The sequence below is a fragment of the Orycteropus afer genome, unplaced genomic scaffold, assembly GCF_000298275.1.
Source record: "Orycteropus afer afer isolate SDZICR_OR568_19922 unplaced genomic scaffold, OryAfe1.0 scaffold00017, whole genome shotgun sequence".
Taxonomy (NCBI): domain Eukaryota; kingdom Metazoa; phylum Chordata; class Mammalia; order Tubulidentata; family Orycteropodidae; genus Orycteropus; species Orycteropus afer.
In genome coordinates, this window is record NW_006921604.1 from 12704619 (window position 1) to 12726102 (window position 21484).

Here is a 21484-nt window from a genome sequence, read left to right on the forward strand (position 1 = left end):
TGTTTGCTAAATTTCTTCCTGAGGATTTCTTTTCTTAAACATGTTATACTCCATGCAGAAGTTAGACAACACGTAAAATAATAGAGAAAAGTTTGATTTAAGGTTTAAAAATAAATAAATATGTTTTTAAATACAAGTATTCCCTGCTTTTTGAAACTTCGCTTTATGCCACTTTGCTTTTTTGAAAGACCTACATTAGTGTCTGTTTTCATTAACTGAAAGAAATCTGAAGAGGGCGTTCATTTTTACAAAAAAAGGGGCAAAGTGAGGCTCTCGTTCAGCATTTGTTTTGCAGGGAGCCATTAAAGAGGCAGTGTGTACATGAAACAGCAAGAGTGGGGTTGCCAAGCTCCTTCCTGAAAACAACGCTCAGCATCTAGCATCAAGCTGCGATAGCTCTGAACTGTGTCTGTCAGTACTACATGTTAGTGTTATTGTAGGTTTTCTGTGTTATTTGGTAGGCATTTTTGGGGTCTAGGAATGTTCAAAAATGGTCCCCATATAAATTAATGGTAATGGCTTCTTTGCTTTATGCTGTTTCAGCTTATGAAAGGTTTTGTATGAACACTCCACTTTCAGATAGCAGGGGATACCTGTATCACTTCTGATCACAACATTTACTAGGTCTAAAAGTTAGACTCAGCATTTGCCCACTTTCTAAACAACTATAAGCAACACTCCTAGTGGAAGAAGACCTTCAGTGAGTTTAACTATTTGCACATAAATAAAATTTTATTTAAAATATTAAGAGCCTGGTGAAAGTAACTCCACAGTAGAAAAGAAACGTTTCCCTCCACTATTTCTGAGTATAAACTCCACATGGAAAATCCCAAGCAACCAAACACAAGTGTGATAATTCACACTGTATGTCCTTAGACTGCTGACCTAGAAAAAGCTCTAATCTTCCTCTCCTTCAGTGTTGCCTCCCAGACTTTCCTTGAAGTGCACAGTGAGTCTGTTCTTAAAGAAAGATCTGGCTGGCACTTCCTTTGTGACCCTGGCACAAAGTTCATGAAGATGCTAATCTGACCAACCCTGGAACACTTCCTCCCTTACTAAAAACAGTGATACAGACAGAGCACACAGTGATGCAGAATACAAGAAACAAATCCCGGACATATCCAAGGGCAGGGATCAGAGAAGGCACATCAGAGAGAACACCCTGCTCAGACTGTGCCTGAGTGAGCACTGCACTCCTGACCCTGATGTGGCTTTGGCACTGTGCTAATTCCCCTGCTCTTTGCTTCCTCCCTCTCCAAAGTTAGATAATTACACCTACTAACGCATTGGTGAAGGAGCCCTGGTGGACCAGGTTTGCTGGTCTAATAGAGCCTGATGAAACTACTGAGATTATGGCCCCCAGCTGCCCTTCAGGTCTGGAACTGAACACACTCCTGTGGCTTCCAGCCAAACAAAAGACAGGCATATGAGGTGAACATTTACACTAGGTAGATACACTCCTTGGAGAGAACAATCATGGGAGAATAGAAGGGCTGTGTATGCACAGGGAGACAGCTCGGGGGAGCAGGAGTACATGGAGGGAAGGACACAGGGAAGAGGTGACTATGGGGGGGGGAGTAAGAGGGGAGCTGTTGCATTGTGTTAAATTGTAGTCAATGTCATGAGATGAAGTGTATGTGAGTTGCTGTATGGAAAGTGAATTTGCTCTGTAAACTTTCACCCAAATCACAATTAAAAAAAAAAAAAAAAGGAGCCCTGATGGTACAATGATTAAATGGATGGCTTCTAACTACAAGATCTACAGGTCGAACCCACTCAGCAGCTCCAGGAAAGAAAAGATCCTATAAATATTACACCCTAAGAAATGCTATGGGGTAGTCATACCCTGTCATCTAGGATCGCTGAGAGTTGGCATCAACCCAATGAATGGCATACAACAACAATAACAATGCACTGTTGAGAGGATCAAATGAGGAAAGTATGGGAAAGGAAAGTATTTTTTAAACTGGAAAGCATAACTCTTATGATGCTTAATTTTTAAAAACATAGGTCACAGATTTGCTGGTCTGATATAGCTTGGTGAGACCCCTGAGACTATGGCCTCTAGTTACCCTTCAGGTCTGGAATCGAAGTCACTCCTGTGGCTTCCAGCCAAACAATAAACAGGCATATGAGGTGAATATTTACATCAGGTAGATACAATCCTTGGAGAGATCAAGCATGGGAGAACAGAAGGGCAGTGTTTGTACAGGAAGACAGCTGAGGAGGTGTGTGCATGGAGAGAAGGACACAGGGAAGAAGTAACTATGGGGAGGAAGTAGGAGGAGAGGTGTTACACTGTGGCAAATTGCAGTCAATGTCATAAAACAAAATGTGTATGAACTGCTGTATGGAAAATGAATCTGCTCTGTAAACTTTCACAATAAATTTTTTTTTTTAAAAAAAAGGTCATATTCTGATTAGCTAAAACATCACAAATTCCTTTACTGTTCTTTGAAATTTCAAATGATGTTGCTTCATTTTCCAAATCTAAAATATTAACTAAGATTCTTTAATCTACACACATATTCCCTCCCAAAATTTAGATATTTTCCTACCCATCCAGGTAGGCATGCTCCCCTTACTCTGCTGAAAAATGCCCGCACTGAAGGAATCTTTGCTTAGGGGGCACTGAGCTTCTGTTAAGGGTGATGGCAAAATATGAAAATGGTGATGATGGCTACACAACACAATGAATGTAATCAATGCCACTGAATTATACATGAAAAGGGCAAAACTCAATAATCAAGATAAATATGATTTTAATGTAATGTTTTTTAAATAGAAATTAATGCAGAAACTGCTTAATAAGCAAAACATCAAAAAAAAATTTTAAAGACAGTATCTGATCCTAAAAAAAAAACAAAAACACCAAACCCCTATGATCTGCTCCTTCCTTTTTTCTTGCCCTCCCTCCCTACCTCACTCAAGACCACAGAGCAGACCCCATTAGTGATTACACTGCTATAAATAGAGCCACCAAACTACTCAGGCACTCTGAGGCCTAAACTCAAATCTGCCAAGATGAGAGTGTTATTAAAAGGCCATCCATAAAAAGGGTCGGAAAGTTTTTCATAAAACTTCTACAACCTCAGGCATGTTCTCTGCAAGACATCCATCCTGGTTTCCTCTACACGTAGCAATCAGGTAATATAGCACAGTCCACTCCCACGTTGCAATTACTCTACATTTAAAGAGTCAAATCATTGTGCAATTAATTCCTAGAATGGTCTGTGCAGATCATTCCAAGTCCTGTAGTTCCTGCCTGTATTTCTTCTGCTTTCCTGAAAACTGGGCAAAGACAGCTCGCTCAATGTTCAGGGTCATGGTAAGTATAAAATATGTGCACCAATAACACAGTGACAGCATTGAGAATCATCTATCAACAGAACATGAAGTAGATAAATCGATACCTCACAGCCTGGACACAGCCTAGACTTGCAAACTACAGCACAGAGCCACGACGAACCCACACCACCAGACACAAAGCAGCAGCTACCAAAAATCCCCTTGCTCCTCTAGGACCCCAAACAGTTCTTAACAGCTTAGGCATCAATTTAGCACAAGGTGGGTGACCCAGTCCATCCCTCAGGGTGCAGCCCGGGCTCTCTAAACTCTCACAATCTCACCCATCTTCTCTTTCCTTTTTCCATCTCCTGACCATGACTAGGGATTAGATACTCCTAAGGTCCTGCTCTCCTGGTTTCACACACCATGACCTTGTTTCTACTCATCTGCCAATCATTATGTATCTGATTTCAGAAAGAAACAAGACTCCTGTTTTACAAGTTCTGCTACTGGACAATGGTCACAGAGACTCATGACAGAGCTCTGGACCCAGGCACACACCATACCCTGGTTTATCACAAAGAGCCCAAGAAGTCTGGTCTGATTTATAATTATTTACACTACTGTCTCCCTCCTTAAGTGGTGGAGTTTAACTGCTCAGCCCAGTGTTACCTTCTTATCTATACTTCACCTTGCTTTCATTCATCAACTACTTATTGAGCACTTACTCCACGTCAGGCCCTGTCCTAGGCACTGGAGCACCAGGAGTGAGCAATACTCTTACGAGCATTTACTTTAATTAGAAAGGTGGGTAAAAAACAAGGAAAGCAACAGTAGTGGTAAGTGCTATTGGGGACAGAGTAGGGATAGAGGAGGCAGATAACAGGGTGGTCAGGGAAGGAGGGGCATCTGAGCTCCAACTCGAATGTGCACCTCCTTCCAAATGACTCAGAAGACCTCTCTCACCATGTATCTTTTTATCCCTTGAAGCCACCAATGTTTACAAAATCTTTTTAAGAATGTAAGTTAAAAAAAAAAAATCAACTTATCTCCTATCAACTATAGTCTTCTACAAATCTCTTTTGCCAACTGTCCTATTTAGCACTTCTAAAATTATCTACCGATCTCTTCCACATCTTTAAGAATATAAATACATAAAACACTTATTCTCAAAGGCTCTGCCATGTCTCACCATACTGTCGTGCGAGCAGCCAAAAGCAAGAGAAAATATAAATCATTCTTCCAGGCTACTTACTCTTCCTGTTCCTACCCATGTCCTGGGACCGCCCAGTCCCTTCCTACAGTTCTTGTTTGTGCTTTATCTGAGGCTTGAAACTCTGGGCAGAGACCATTTCTCAATGCTCAAGACATAATAAAATATTAAATATGGGTGAGTCAATAACACAGTGCCAAGATGCCAGAGAACTCCCAGAAGACAACTAAGTATAAATCAATAGCACAGGCTCGAGACAGAAATATCCTCACCACTCTCTGTTTTCTTTAGCCCAAGATAAGCTGCACTGAAGAGAACACTTCTTACTCTGGGGGTAAAGGAGCCCTGGTAGCACAGTGGCTCAAAGTGCTCAGCTGCTAACCAAAAAGTTAGCAGTTAGAACTTCAGCTACTCCATGGGAGAAAGATGTGGCAGTCTGCAAAGACTGGCAACATTAGAAACTCTATGGTGCAGTTCTACTCTGTCCTATAGGGTCACTATGAATCAGAATTGACTCAGTAGCACAGGGTTTGGTTTAGATTGGTTTCCAGGGGCAAGATGACAGAAGAAAATCAAGTATATGTGGACCTGACCTGAGTTGAGTTCAAGTCAACAATGTATCCAAGCGGAAACTAAAGGAAGGGCAACTTTGGCTCAACAGAAAGAAGAGTCTAGGAATTAAACCTGCCCAAGGACTCTACCACTTGCTGAGGGTAGGGAGCTAGTATAAACTGGTGCTATCTTTATGGTGGGCAATTTGTCAGTACATAAGACAAAGGCATTATAAACCTGCATCCTTCTAATCTTACAATTCCACTTCTTTATTATATGCTCTTGAAAAATTCTGTCCTCTCTTGCTTTCTTGGCTCAGGTTACACCTACAACTGTCATTTCCAGTTTTCTGTCTGCACTCTCTACTTCCCTGGACTCCCCACTCCCAGTGCACGGAGGCTGCTGCTCACACACTTACTGTGGAATCTCCACATGTGTCTGGACATAGCAGGAACCTAAAATTTCAAACAAATGGACTTTGGAGACTGAGAAGTACACTGAAAATGTTAAGGGCTAGGATGTTTTGTTAAGTTTTTAAACTACTGAAAATTCACAATCAATTTTAAGTATCTAATAAAGGATTTATTATTAATTGAGCTACACCCATAGGACTGAATGCCATGTATTGTTTTTAGCCTCCAACTCATGGAGCTCTGGTAGCACAGTGCCTAGACATCTGACTGCTAACCAGAAGGTTGGGGGTGCAAACCTACCAGCCACTTGGCAGAAGCAAGACTGGGCAATCTACTTCCACAAAGATTTACCACCTCAGAGACCCAATGGGAGTTGCTATGAGTCATGGTGACCACATGCACAGTGGAATTAGACTGTTGGGATCCGTGGGGTTTTCACTAGCTAATTTTTGGAAGTAAAGTACTACTCCTTCCTTCTTAGTCTGGAAGCTCCATTAAAACATGGTTAGCATCATAGTGACATGCAAGCCTCCACTGACGATAGGTGGCAGCTGTGCGTGAGGTGCACTGACCAGGAATTGAACCCAGAGCCCCCCCATGGAAGGCAAGAATTCTACCACTGAACCACCACTGCCCTGGAATCCTGTGCTTGAATACTGTGTAGCCATTAAGAACTACATTGTATTGCTGTACTTTCAAAGTGTTCCACAGAGCCCAACTAGCTATGTAGACCTTTGGGGAGGCCATGGATTCAGGAAAAGGAACAAAGTAGAGGTGTGTTCTAACTCCCCACCCAGCTCACTGCCTAGAAACCAAATATTTCCAAATATTTCCATTAAAAGCCCCAAATCTAGAGCGACACCAATTCTTCTGACTGGGGAAGAGTGGGCCTGGAGAAAATTGGAGGGAGTGTCAATGAGCCCACTCTCTCACATCCCTCATTTAGTTCAGCAGCACACTAGTTCTTTTGCTCCATCTCCAAATTATAAACCGACCTGACTACCCTTCACCCCCGCCACCACCCCCACCCAAATCCAAGCCTCACTATCATCTGCCAGAACCATGGTCTCCTCCCTGAGCCCACTCTTGTCCCACAGCAGCAACCAGAGCTGTCACACCCTGCTCCAACTCACCAATGGACATCCCTTACCACAGCCTCCAAAGCCCTACATACTTTGGATATTGCTGCCTCTCTGAAATACAGCCTTCCCTTCCCCACTCTGCATGGGCCACATCGGTCTGACTATTCCATAACCTACCAACATCGAACTATTTCTCAAATGCATCACCTCTTTCCCACCTTGGGGCTTTCCTCTTGCTGGTCCTCTGCATCATCCAGTCCATCATTTCATTAGGTCTCTGCTCAAAATGTCAACTTCTCAGAGCGCCCCTTGCTGACCACCTTATCTAACTTAACCTTCTTTCCTCTCACTACACTTAACTCTTCTTTCCTTTACCTAGTATTGTTGTTGCTGTTGTTGTTATGTGCCATAGAGTTGGACCTGACTCATAGCAACCCATCCCTGGGTTTTTCCAAGGCAGTATCACTACGGAAGTAGATTGCCCCATCTTCCTTCCAAGGAGTGGCTGGTGGGTTTGAACTGCCAGCCTTCTGGTTGGCAGTCAAGTGCCTTAGGCACTATGCTACCAGAGCTCCTTTACCTAGTATATAGGGCTTCAAATCTCTTACCACTGGCTGAAATCACTTATGCTTACTTGTCTATGGTCTGTCTCATTGACTAGAATGTAAGTTCCACGAGAGCAGGGATTTCATGAATCCTGTTTACCACTGTGTCCCCAATATTCAGAAGATAGCCTAAAACAAAACAGGTATTCAATTAACATTTGGCAACTGTTGAATAGATGATAAGAAGGCTAGAGGATGTGAGCAGTAGCAAGAATCCAGTCCTCACACTCTTACTTCTTCATCCTCATCACCAGCTATCCACATGACTCTCTGTCTCTGACTGTAATAACCATGCAGACCTGGGTACATCCATCATCTGCTAAATGGCCAGACAGACAGATGCCAGCCTTAAGTTTGGGTAGTCCACATGACAACCCAACCTTCTGACCTGCTGATCACAAACCCAAGGCTAATTTCCCACTACTTCTTCAAGTTGCCAGCTGCAAGCTCAGAAGTCTACATGACATCTTTACTTTCTGTCTGACCTGCTGGCTCCTATGGACCCTTTGTGTTTGATAATTCACTGGAACAACACACAAAATTCAGAGGAAGAGCATACCATCCTTATGACTACAGATTTATTACAACCAAGTAGAATATACAAACGAAGAGACTGCTTAAGGCAAGTTCTGGGAAGGGTCCCAACATAAAGCTTCCATATCTCTTCAAGGGACGTATCATCCTCCCAAGAGTATATGTTCTCATCAACCAGGAAGCCCTCTGAACCTTAGTGTTCAGGGCTTTCATCAGCCAGTCCTGCATAATAGGCTAAATCATGCCTCCTAAGTCTAGTTGAAGGAGCTCTGGTAGCATAGTGCCTAAGGCACTTGACTGCTAACTAGAAGGCTGGCAGTTCAAACTCACCAACCACTCCTTGGAAGGAAGGCTGGGCAATCTACTTCCATAGTGATACCACCTCGGAAACCCAAGGAGTGGTCGCTATGAGTCAGGGCTGACTTGACAACACATAACAACAACAACAAAGGCTACTTGAAAAGAGTTCTGGTGGCATAGTGCCTAAGGCATTTGACTGTTAACCAGAAGATTGGCAGTTCAAACGCACCAGCCACTCCATGGAAGGAATCTACTTCCACAAAGATTTACTGCCTTAGAAACCCGAAAAAGGGTCACTACGAGTTGGAATCAACTCAATGGCAGTGAGTTTGATTTTTTTTAAAAGGCTAGTTGATATGGCCTCCTAAGTAAGTCCCAAGTAGGTTCCCACTCGCCAGCATAACTCCTCAAGAGTGGGATGGACATTCCAGACCAAGGAACTCCAGTTATTAAAAACCAATGACAAAAGCCACCTTACTTATTATTATTATTATTATTATTGTGATTTGGGTGAAGATTTACAGAGAAAATTCACTTTCCATATAGCAGTTTACATACACTTTGTCTCATGCCATTGACCCCAGTTTACCACAATGCAACAGCTCCCCTCCCACCTCCTCCCCACAGTTACCTCTTCCCAGTGTCCATCCCTCCATGGACTCCTGCCCCCTGAGCTGTTTCCCTGTTCATAAGCAGCCCTTCTTTCTCCCATTATTGTTCTCTCCAAGGAATGTATCTACCTCAGGTAAATGTTCAACTCATATGCCTGTCTTTTGTTTGGCTGGAAACCACAGGTGTGGGTTCAGTTCCAGACCAGAAAGGCAGTTAGGGGCCATAGTCTCAGTGGTTCCACCAGGCTCTATCTGACCAGCATACCTGGTTCTCCCCTTTTTTTCCTCCAAATGATTTTGAGTTTTGTTCCACATTGTTCTCCCTCTCTATCAAGGATCTCCTACACAGATCCCCTTCCAAGTGGATGGCAGTGGTAGCTGGGCACCATCTAGTTCTTCTGGTCTCATAGTTGTATTGGCTGCAGATCAAATGGCATACCAGTAAAGCCACCTTACTTGAGGTCAAACTAGGTTCTTTACCCCACAAGACATGATCTGAAGCCCAAGGGATTCCCTTTTGGGAAAAGAACCCATCACCCCTTTCCCCAAGTAAAGTGAGTAAAACCTGAAACAATACTTAAGAAAATCTCAAAAGAGAAAGAAAAGAAGTCTGGAATTCCAAGCAATAATACAGCTCCTGGTAGTCTCAAGCATCACCCCCCTACTGGAGCCATTTTCCCCAGGCAACAGAAAATGGACTAAGTGAAAAATACTCAGCCTTCACACTATAGGTGAAAAAGAAAACAAAAAAACTCACCGCCAACGAGTCAATTCTGACTCACAGCAATCCCACTTGGGTTTTCAAGGTGGTAAAATCTTTATGGAAGCAGATTGCTAGGTCTTCCTTCTGTGAAGTGGCTGGTGGGTTTGAACTGCCAAACTTCTGCTTAACAGTCAAATGCCTTAAGCACTATACCACCAAAATGAACTGTTCTTAGATAAGATGGGGATAAAGACCAGAAGAACTGGATGGTATCCAGCTACCATTACTGACCTTTTTGATCAAAGATCCTAGACGATTCCTGATCAAAATAAGCAAAATGCAGAACAGAGTTTCAAATTTTCTAGACTTTCTGGAGCCATAAAGATTTTAAAATTTAAAATCTTTAAATTTTAAACTAAAAATATTCCCTGAAGTCATCTTAAAGCCAAACAGTAGTTTAGCTTAACTAGTAAACAACATCCCTGAGCACTGTGCTTTTTAAAGGTCTTTCTATATGGATCAAAATGACAACAGCAACTCAAAAGATTAAACAGGAAATTAAGGAAACTTCCTTCCGAGGAACGGCTGGTGGGTTTGAACCACCAGCCTTCCGGTTAGCAGTCAAATGCCTTAGGGACTATGCTACCAGAGCTCCTATATGTTAATGGGGAAAGAATAACTCAAAAAAGGATGAGAATGGTTGCACATCTCAAAGAAAGGAATCAATTTCACTGAATTGAGTACATAGAAACTTTTGAAGTGGTATATGTTTTGTTGTGTATATTCTCAACAAAAGAAAATAATTTTTTTTTAAAAGATGAGGATAAAGTCAAAAGTCACACTCCCTAAATTAGTGCAAATAGGATATTTTAGATATTGATGCTGAACATGAACAAGATAAGGAGAAATGACACAGCAACAACCAAGCAAGAACAAAGTTTAAAAGACAAAGATTCCATCCTAGGAAAAGTAGAACTGAAAGGGGGGTGGAATTCTCACAAATGCTTCATGCTCCAAAACAATGTAGTAAGAACATGAATTCAATAAAACAACGGCTCAAAGATGAGATGATGAAAGAGCAAGACGAAAAAGGGAAACTGGAAAAAATGAACTGCAGATCAAAACAACATGACAACAGAATTAATAAAATAAATTAAAAGCAACAAGGTACAGAATATCCTGCTTAAAATGGAATCACTGACTTATAGGTTGTGAACACCATGAAGACAATAGACGCTAAAAAGTTCAAGAAAAACAGAAATGAAAAGCAGATCAAAACAATCCAATATAAAGGGTCTTTGAAGTGGCAAATCAAACAAAAGGAATGCAAAATGCATTGTAAAATATAATCCATTCACAGAATGATATATGAGAAAGTTTCCTGACATGATTAAAGAAATCAATCTACAGATGGAAAGAGCGTATCATGTTCTAGAAAAATTTACCACAGTGCATGCAAGGCAGATTAGAATAATCAAGTTACTAAATGTCAGTGTGTTACAGGCAGAAATAAAATAAATCTTCCACAATGGTGGAAAAACTAATCAGACTAGCTTGAGACTGCTCCCACTGTCACATCCAACCCTGGAACAATGGCCAAGCTCTAGTGTGGCCTAAGACTATCATACCCAATTGTCCTAGTTCTCCAGTGCTGCTGTAACAAAAATACCACAAGTGGGTGGCTTGAACAAACAAATTTATTTTCTCATGGTTTAGGCAGATAGAAGTCTGAATTCAGGGCACCCGCTCCAGGGGAAGCCTCTCTCTGTCTGCTCTGGGCAAAGGTCCTTGTCTCTGCTCAGCTTCTATTCCTCAGCTTGGGCTCTATCTTCCCTCATCTCTGCTTGCTTGCTTCCTCGCTTAACCTACTCTTTTATAGCTCAAAAGAGATTTACGTAAGACACACCCTACACTAATACTACCTAATCAAAATGGCAAAGAAAATCCATCCCCAAATGGGCTTATAACCACAGGTACAGAAGTGGAGATTTACAACATGTATTTTTAGGGGACACAATTCAATCTTTAACATCAGCCAAGGTGTCTGTCACTCAAATCCAAAAGCAAGGACCAAGCAGTTGCACAGATGAAAATTTTCAGAGACTACAACACTCATGAGACATTCTGGAGGAGTGGCAAAACAACTTCAGGAAACCCAGCTAATTAAGGCATGGGGAAAGCCATACCTGAATAGAAGCATTAAATCTATTTAAATAGAGAATATATTGAGCTACTGGAAAGTATGGTGACAGAACTGAATGGGAATTACAATATAAAATTCATTTTTAAATAAATGTTAGTGGAGATGAGGAGGCAATGGGAAGAGTAAGAATGCTAGCAACCTTGTTCATGAGGGTGGGGACTCAGGGGACACTATCAGAATCAAAACACTGTTTTTAAAAAGCCAAAATTCTAGCTTTGTAATGTTTTCAAAATTCTCTTCCCTTAACCTTAGATGAACGTTTTAGAAAATAATCTCTCATGTTAAAGAAACATTTATTTTAAGTTTAACATTTCTTTGGTTTCACTTCAGTTTATTTTTTTCTATTGAAACTTTAAACTTAATACCATTATCATAACACAGCATTGCAGACAAGTCTCATTTTTATATAAGCCCTTCTATCCATTTTCCTAACTATCCATGTACCTGTCTAAATGCCTTAGAAACTTGGTTGTTATGATGTTCACTTAAGGTGAATGGCGGTGACTTTGGGTGGCTAGAATTTGGGGCGACAGATATTTTCTTCTTTGTATTTTTCTGTGTTACTTGATTTCTTTACACTGAGCACGTATCACTTTTAGTATTTCACACAAACTCAGAATGTTTTATCTTAATTAAAAAAGAAAATAGACTAGACCACAAACATGACAACACATTCACAGTTTTTACTAGTGGATGGTTGGATATGGGTATTTTCCTCTTTTTACTTTTCTATATTTTTCCAGGAAAAAAGTTATCCAATGTTATTAGAGAACATGAAGTAATGTTGAATGTTTATGGTAGCTGTGGTAGTTATGTTTGTGTGTCAATGTGGCTGGGCAGCTGGTGGTAGTTATTCCCCATGATGAAACTGGCAATCAGCTCCAATCACAAGCAGCTGAGTAGCTGTCTTTGGGATGTGGTCTGCTTCCTGTATATAAGGAGAAGCCTTAGGAATGGTCTCTAGCCTTTGGCACGCTTGGAGCCTGCATGTAGCCGTGTCATTGCTCAGCAGACTGCTATGCTCTGCCGACCTTAGGACTTACAATGGACTTCAGTTAATAGCCTGCCATATGGTTTGGTAACATCGGGACTGTGCCTTTTTACTTGTCAACCTTGGGACTTCTCAGCCTCAGCAGCCAGCAGCTGTCAGAGTGAAAAAATGCCTCTAGCTCCAGTGGCCTGGGAGCAGGAGGCAAAGCTGGACCCCAAGTATGAAGGGTTTTCACCCAGCCCCTAGAGCCTGGCACTTTGAACTTGGACTTAAAGCCTCCAAATTGTAAGAGTAAATTCCCATTTGTGGTATATTTCTTGTCAGAGCAGCACTAGGTAACTAGAACAGTAGCTAATAAAAAGATTAAGAGAAAAAAAGGAAACTACCGTCCCTAAGGCATTTGACTGCTAACCAGAAGGTTGGTGGTTCAAACCTTCCAACTGCTCCACAGAAGGAAGAAGAGGCAATCTACTTCCATAAGGATTTGCCACCTTGAAAACCATAGGTCGCTATGAGTCGGAATCGACTTGATGGCAGTGGGTTTTTATGTATATGTATATATATGCATGTATAAAGGAGCTCTGGTGGTATAGTGGTTAAGGCATTTGGCTGTTAACACAAAAGGTCAGTGGTTCAAACCCACCAGCTGCTCCACAGAAGAAAGATGAGGCAGTCTGCTTCCAAAAAGATTTACAGCCTTGAAAACTCAATGGGGGTTGCTATGAGTCAGAACCTACTTGACGGCAGTAAGTTTGGTGGGGTTTTTTTAATTTATGGGGATAGACATATTGATATAGCCAGGAGAGTTAATCACTGGATATAGGTTTATACATTATTTTTCTTTCTCTTTCTTACCTTTCTTAATTCCTAGAAGGTGAGTGAGCATTTATTACTTGTATAATTAATTAAAAACATACATTTTGGTTTTTGGCTTTAATAGAAGGGGCTTCTCCTTATGGCATAATTCCTGGTCCGAAGGTGTTTGGTTGGGAAGAGCACCAGGCAGTGCTCTGGAGGGGGAATCAAAACCTCAGATGGAGAAGATGACTGGGTGATTTCTAAGTTCCCTTGTTGTGATGGTTAAGTGCCATCAAGTTGACTTTCAACTCAAAGCAATCCCATGGAACAGAATAGATCTGTCCCATAGGATTTTCTAGGTTGTAACCTTCACAGGAGCAGATCACCAGATCTTTATTCTGTGGATCTAGGTGGGTTCAAACTGCCACCCATTCAGTTAGCAGCTGAGCACTTACTCACTGTGCCACCAGAGTTCCTTTAAGTTCTCTTAGAGCTCTGCAATTCAATGACTCTCTCAGTCCAAACACGGAACAAAGGGCTGAAGACTGCCCAAAGTCAGACACAGTTCACAAGCTTTGCCCACGCCATACCACTGCGAGTTGTGTATGCAGCCAAGAACACATTTGTTATGTCAGAGGCCAGATTAAGAAAATGCCTTGATTCACACTCCAGAATATATAGGCATCCTGGAACAATACACCACGCAGAAGCCTGACATGCCCAATCTATACTGCCCAAGCTTATAGCCTTCATGTGCTTTTGATGGTTAAAAACAAAAGAAAAGAAAAGAAAAAAAAAGCATGTAAAGTTCTTAAAAGTGGTTACCTTCAGCTTCACGGACATGCAGATACTCAGCATGCTTAGACCTTAGGGTTTGGAATATTCAACTAGAACAAAACTCACCAGTGGCTATGGCCCAGTAAACGTCTGATCCATTCAGTAACTCACCACATGCTATGGGAGAATAAACCTGGGACCCAGGAACTTGAAGCAGAATTCGAAATGGAGCAACCCGTGCATTGGAATCCAGCACTGCATCCAGAGCACCTACCAGGCGACCTTCAAGATAAAAGAGAAGAAAGTGCACCTGTGAGCACAGGGAATGTGTTTAACAGCTTAACTCTCACTCCTCACTTATCGACATGGTTAGGTTCCAAAGACCAGGTCCTTGGCAAAACTGGGCATTATGTGAAAACGGATGATGACCACATTAGATCACAAAATGGAGGACAACTACATCATTACTTAACTGTAAAATTGGTTAAAAAGAAAAGAAAAAAAGCATGTAAAGTTCTTAAAAGTGGTTACCTTCAGCTTCACAGACATGCAGATACTCGACATTACATAACTGGCAAACAACTGAGAATCATGGCCCAGCCAAGCTGACACACAATCTTAACTATCACAGTTTACTTAAGTCACCTCACAGCTTGGTGTTTGTTACTGCCAGAAATACATCACTGATGAGCAAAACAGTCAGATAGTAGATTTTTTACTACTGCTGTAAATGAAAAATGTGAGATAAAGAGATAGTCAATAAGTGAGTAGTTGTATTTATAATTGCCAAAAGCTGGAAACAAGCAAGATGTCCTTCAAAAAGTGAATGGATAAGCAAGTTGTGGTACATTTATTCAGTGGAATATTATTCAGCAATAAAAAATAATATTGGTGAATGTAATTAATGTCACTGAATTCTACACAGGATTGGTTGAAGCAGCAAATTTTTTGTGATATATATAATTGACCACCATTTAAAAAAAGAGAAAGACTCTACAAAGACACAAAAAGACATGGGTGAATCTTGAACACGTATTACTAAGTGAAAGAAGTCTGTCTGAAAAGACCACTGTGATGGTTAATGTTATATGTCAACTTAGCAAACACTATGTAAATCACCTCTCATTTTGTGATCTGATGTGAGCAGCCGACCAGCTGATAGGGGAGTTTCCCTGGGGATGTGGCCTGACTCCAGTATATAAATGTATATTCCGCCAAAGCTCACTCTCTCTCTCTCTGCCCTGTATGCTCCTTGTCACCTGACCGTCAGTTCTTAGGACATGAATCAGCAGAAGCTTTCAGTCTGCCACCTGACCCACAGATTTGGGACTTGCCAGACCTCACAGTTGTGTGAGCCATTTCCTTGCAGTAAATCTCCCTATATATATTTAACTATATGCTTCACTGGTTTTGCTCCTCTAGAGAATCCAGACTAAGACAATTATATACCGTACGATTCTAAATATATGGAATTCTAGAAAAGGCAAACAACTGTAATGGTAACTGGAGGGGAAAGGGAGTTAAACAGGTGAAGCATAGGGGATTTTTAGGGTAGTGAAACTATTCTGTATAATATTGTAATTATGAATAGATGACACATGCATTTGTCAAAACCCAGTTTTTAAAAAATCATTTAGGGTAAACTTTCACCAAAATCACAATAAAAATTGAAAAAAAAAACCCATTTAGGAGGCTTGAGGATCTCAACATTGAATGCAGAATATGATAAAACAAGCTAACTGTACTATAAATACACAAAACGTCCTCACTGAAAGGGAGGGCAGAAGGGGGAAGGTACTTAAGTAACCATGGAAATTAGTGGAATCTCTAGGAAGAAAGGACAAAGAAACTGTACTCCCATGGGGATACAAATGAATAATTCTGACCTTGATAAACATGCATACTGGAATTGAACAATTAAGAAAATGCATGGCAGATGCTAAGAGCCAGATTTCTCACTGTTGGAGTAGGAGTCTACAGACTGCAAGGGGAAAAGGCAAGAATGATCCATATGGTAATAGATTAAAGTCAGAGATATCAGTATGAACTCCTGTTTAATTTACTACAGATACAGATGGTTACGAATACAAATCCATAATTGTGGGTAACAGTGAGAAGAATGGGAATTTCAGAACACTTAATTGTGTCTTGCTGAACCTGTACACAGACTAAGAGGCAGTCATTCGAACAGAACGTGGTTTAAAATCAGGAAAGAAGTGCATCAGGGTCGAATGCTTTCACCATACTTATTCAACCTGTATGGTGAGCAAATATTCGAGAAGCTGAACTATATGAAAAGAACATGGCATCAGGGTTGGAGGAACCCATTTAACAACATGCAGATGGCACAACCTTCCTTGCTGAAAGTGAGGAAGCACTTACTGGTGAAGATCAAAGACTACAGTGTTCAGTATGGATTACACATACATAAAGAAAACAAAAATCTGGACCATAAGCAACATTATGATAAATGGAGAAAAGACTGAAGTTGCCAAGGATTTTATTTTACTTGGATTCACAATCAACATCTATAGAAGCAGCAGTCAAGAAATCAAACAATATACTGCACTGGACAAATATGCTGCAAAAGCCCTTTTTAATTGTTAAAAAGCAAAGATGTTACTTTGAGGACTAAAGTGCACCTGACTCAAGCCATAATATTTTCAATCAACTCCTATGCATGGGAAAGCTGGACAATGAGTAAGGAAAACCAAAGAAAAGTTAATGCTTTTGAATTATGGTGTTGATGACGAATACTGAATATACCATGGGCTGCTAAAAGAATGAACAAATGTATCTTGGAAGAAGTACAGCCAGAATGTTCCTTAGAAGTGAGGATGGTGAGACTTCTTCTCATGTACTTTGGACATATTATCAGCAGGGAACAATCCTTGGAAAAGGACATCACACTTGGAAAAGTAGATGGTCAGTGAAAAACGGGAAGACCCGCAGTGAGACAGATGGACAGTAGCTATCTGCAGTCATTAGAGCAATGACTGTGAGGATGGTGAAGGACTGTGTTTCATTCTGTTGAACTGCAGTTGCTATGAGTCAGAACAAACTCAACAACACCTAACAATAACAACACACGTAGAAGTAATGTTTATGGATGTGTGCATATACACGAGTTAGTACATACACATATATTCCACTGCTCTACCAGTAAAGAGGGCCTAGAAGTAACAACAACCTGGTAGCAAGAAGCACAACTAACGCACATATCTTGATTTCTAATAACACTCTCCAATAAAAGGAACCAGGGGTTGTTGCCAAAACAGCCAATTCGAGGACTAGGCCAGGAAATATACAAGATAGCCTGGAACACCTTATGGGGCCAGAAAGTAAGGAAGTTCTCAGAAAAAGGAAGCAGGTGGACAGGAGAATAACTTCACAGTGGAGGGACCTGACAAATGACCTCAGCCAGATGAGCAAAGTATAAACCAATAGTGATAGCATGTACCCTTGATATGATGTGATGAAAATGGCATTTTTCCTCTGTAGTCTTCTTCCCCAAATCCATAAATTCCAGTCTAATCATGAGCAAAACGTCAGACAAAACCCCACTGAGGAACAGCCTACAAAAACTACCTGACTACTATTCCCCAACACTGTCAAGCTCCTCAAAAAACAAGGAAAGTCTGAAAAACTATGAGTGTCAAAATGGCATCTAAATGTAATGTGGTATCCTGGATGGGCTCTGGAATGGAAAAAAAAAAAGACCAAAGATACCTAAATAAAATATATCTTAATTGTAAAATAATTGTATTCATTTTCTATTGCTGCCATAACAAATTACCAGAAATTTAGTGGCTTATAATTTATTATCTTACAGTTCTGACATGGATCTCACTGGGCTAAGATCAAGGCATCTATAGTGCCACATTCTTTTTTGGAGGATTTAAGGGAGAACCTGTTTCCTTGATTTTTTAGCTTCTAAAGGCCACTTACTTTCCTTGGCTTGTGGCCCCTTCTCATGCTGCTATCTCTCAGGATCTCTCTGCAGATTCCCTCTTCAAAATTTAAGAACTCTTGTGATTAAATGTGCTCACCCAGATAATCCAAGTTAATTTCCCTACTTTCAAGTCAGCTGATTAGCAACCTTAATTCCACTGGCAACCTAACTCCCCTTTGCTACATAACGTAACATATTCATAGGTTTGGCCATTATTCTGCCTGCTGGAATAAGGTATCAATATTGGTTTATTAATCTTTAAAACTTAAATAAAAAAATATCCCCTGAAGTCTTCTTAAAACCAAACAACAGTTTAGCTTAACCAGTAAAAAAAAAAAAAGATATGCTCTGAGCATTGTGCTCCTTTAAGATGTATCTATATGGGATGGAACTGACAATAGCAACTTGAAAGATTAGATAGGAAACTTAAAGGGGAGTGAATTTATGCTAATGGAGGAAGAACAACTTGGAGAAGAAGAGTGAGAATGGTTGTATAATCCAAAGAATGTAATCAAAGTCACTGAACTATACATGCAGAAACTGTTGAACTGGTTTATATTTTGTTGCATATATTCTCAACAACAACAAAATAAACTTAATTTTTTAAAATATTGATTTGTTGCTCAAGACCATGTACAGGGTTGGCAGACAATGTTTCTATAAGCATATTAGTACGGTGTGTAAGAATTCCCAGGTATCTAGTAGAGTTGGCAAGGGACAAAATTGTAGTCACTTCTTGGCCACAGCCACCTACCCAGAGGGAGCTAGTAGTTGGACCTGTGGGCTTGGGACCACAGTTGCAGGGGATATCAAGCTCAACTGGCATAACATACTACATAAAACATTGCTCCACCTCCTACTCTGGTGAGTAGTGACTGGGACCTTAAAAGCTTGCAAGCGGCCATCTAGATGCAATGATGGGTCTCTCCTCATCCAGAGCAAAGAAGAATGAAGAAAACCAAAGATTCATGGAAACAATTAGTCCAAGGGACTGGTATACCATGCAATCCTCAACCTATATGACTATGAGACCAGAAGAACTAGATGGTGCCCAGCTACCACTGTCAACCACTCAGAGGGGGATCTATGTAGGAGATCCTAGATAGAGTGGCAGAACAATATGGAACAAAACTCAAAATCATTTGGGGAAAAAAAAAAGGACCAGGTTTGCTGGTCTGATAGAGCCTGGTGGAACCCCTGAGACTACAGCCCCAGCTGCCCTTCAGGTCTGGAACTGAATCCACTCCTGTGGCTTCCAGACAAACAAAAGACAAGCATGTGAGCTAAACATTTACACTAGGTAGATACACTCCATGGAGAGAACAATCATGGGATAATAGAATGGCTGTCCAGGGAGACAGCTCAGAGGGCAGGAGCACATGGAGGAAAGGACACAGGGAAGAGGTAACTACGGGGAGGAAGTGGGAGGGGAGCTGTTGCACTGTGGGAAATTGTAGTCAATGTAATGAGACAAAGTGTACGTAAACTTCTATATGGAAAGTGAATTTGCTCTGTAAACTTTCACCCAAATCACAATAAAAAATAATAAAAATGTTGGTTTGTTAACTGTAACAAATGTAGTATACTACCTAAGATATCAATAATAGCAGAAAACTGGACACAGGAATTGGGAGTTCTCTAGTGGTGTAGTGCCTAAGGTATTTGCCTGCTAACCAGAAGGCTGGTGGTTCAAACCCACCAGCCACTCCTCGGAAGGAAGATCAGGTAATCTACTTCTGTAGAGATACCGCCTCAGAAACCCAGGGAGGGGTCACTATGAGTCGGGACCGACTCAATGGCAGTGAGTTTAGTTTTTGGTTTCTACAGTATCATTCCAATTTTTCTGTAAATCTAAAACTGTTTTAAGAAACAAAGCTTATTGTAGAAAATAAGAGTCAGGAATGTCTGTCCACTTGTAGTCAGGGAAAGGCAGTAACATCCAGGAGAAGTTTGTGCAGATATAGAATGTTGTGGTTGTCTATTGGCTGTTGGATACCTTACGTTGAATTCAACTCCTAGTGATCCCCTGTGAGAAAGCATAGCTGCCCGAAAGGGTCTCCTAGGCTGTAATCTTCATGGAAGTAGATCAACAGGTCTTTTTCCCATGGAGCCGTTGGCTGGGTTCAAATTGCTAGCTGAGCACTTAATCACTTGAGCCACCAGGGCTCCTTAGACTGCCCACTGCAGTAACCCAAGGATGGGGAAGAGGCATTCAACTAAGGGGTAAGCCAAAGCACAAAGACAAAAGAAACAGAAGAATACTAGGACCAAGATTAAAGAGAAGATGCAAAACTGGGACTAAGGGTGGTAAGAGTTCTCAGATAGATTCTGGAGAAGAGGAAAAGACAAAAATTAGAAATGAAAATTCAGGAAATGAAAAACAACCTACTTAAATTTTGTTGAATGGGTGAATGAAAAAGGTAAGCACAGCAAAGGAAGCCAGCATACTTATCAGAAGGCAGGGGTAAGACATCTGAAAATTTCAAATGAGTCAAAACAAAAAATACATACATACATAGACATTTAAAAAGGAAATATATGGCAAGATGTTAATGCACAGATCCGAACAACAGGCAGCCTGACTCATTCTGTCCTTTTATAAAAGATTCTGTTCTTTATAAAAGAAGCCAAAGACACCCTCACATTGTCTTCCTGGCAATACTAATTGTTGTTGTTACATGCTGTTGAGTCGGACCCGACTCATAGCGACCCCTCCTTGGGTTTCCGAGGCAGTTTCACTACGGAAGTAGATTGCCCCATCTTCCTTCCGAGGAGTGGCTGGTGGGTTTGAACCGCCAGCCTTCTGATTAGCAGTCAAGTGCTTTAGGCACTACGCTATCAGAGCTCCCCACAATACTAACTTGTTGTTGTTTGCCGTCGAGTCGGCCCCAACCCATAGCGACCCCTCCTTGGGTTTCCAAGGCAGTATCACTACGGAAGTAGGATTGCCCAACCTTCCTTCCGACAATACTAACTAGTGCTATTTAAATATATACTGAAGTTCCACATATTGCATGCTTTTTCTCATTTAATTCTCACACCAACCTTTATTTAAATCTTTTTTTTTTTCTAATTGTGATTTGGGTGAAAGTTTACAGAGCAAATTCATTTTCCATTCAACAGTTCATACACATTTTGTTTCATGACATTGATTGCAATCCCCAAAATGTTAACAGCTCTCTTCCCACTTCCTCCCTGTGGTTACCTTTTCCCTATGTCCTTCTTTCCTACATGCATTCTTGCCCTATGGGCCATCTCTCTGTACAAATGCTGCCCTTCTAATCTTTCATGGTTAACTATTCTTATAAGGAGTGTACCTACCTGGTGTAATAGTTCACCTTGTAGGCCTGTCTATTGTTTGGCTAGAAGCCACGGGAGTGAGCTCAGTTCCAGGCCTGAAGGGTGACTAGGGGATATAGTCTCAGGGGTTTCACTACTCTCTATAAGACCAGTAAACATAGT

At 41.0% G+C, this 21484-nt stretch overlaps 1 protein-coding gene across 1 annotated transcript in view; it reads right to left on the reverse strand.

The window, feature by feature from the left end:
* Positions 1-21484, reverse strand: part of TBC1D8 (TBC1 domain family member 8) — a 168116-nt gene that overhangs the window by 90267 nt on the left and 56365 nt on the right. The window contains exon 2 of the mRNA XM_007959479.2: positions 14242-14352. Within this exon, the coding sequence (XP_007957670.1) occupies positions 14242-14352 (111 nt within the window). The remainder of the gene's footprint in view (positions 1-14241; positions 14353-21484) is intronic.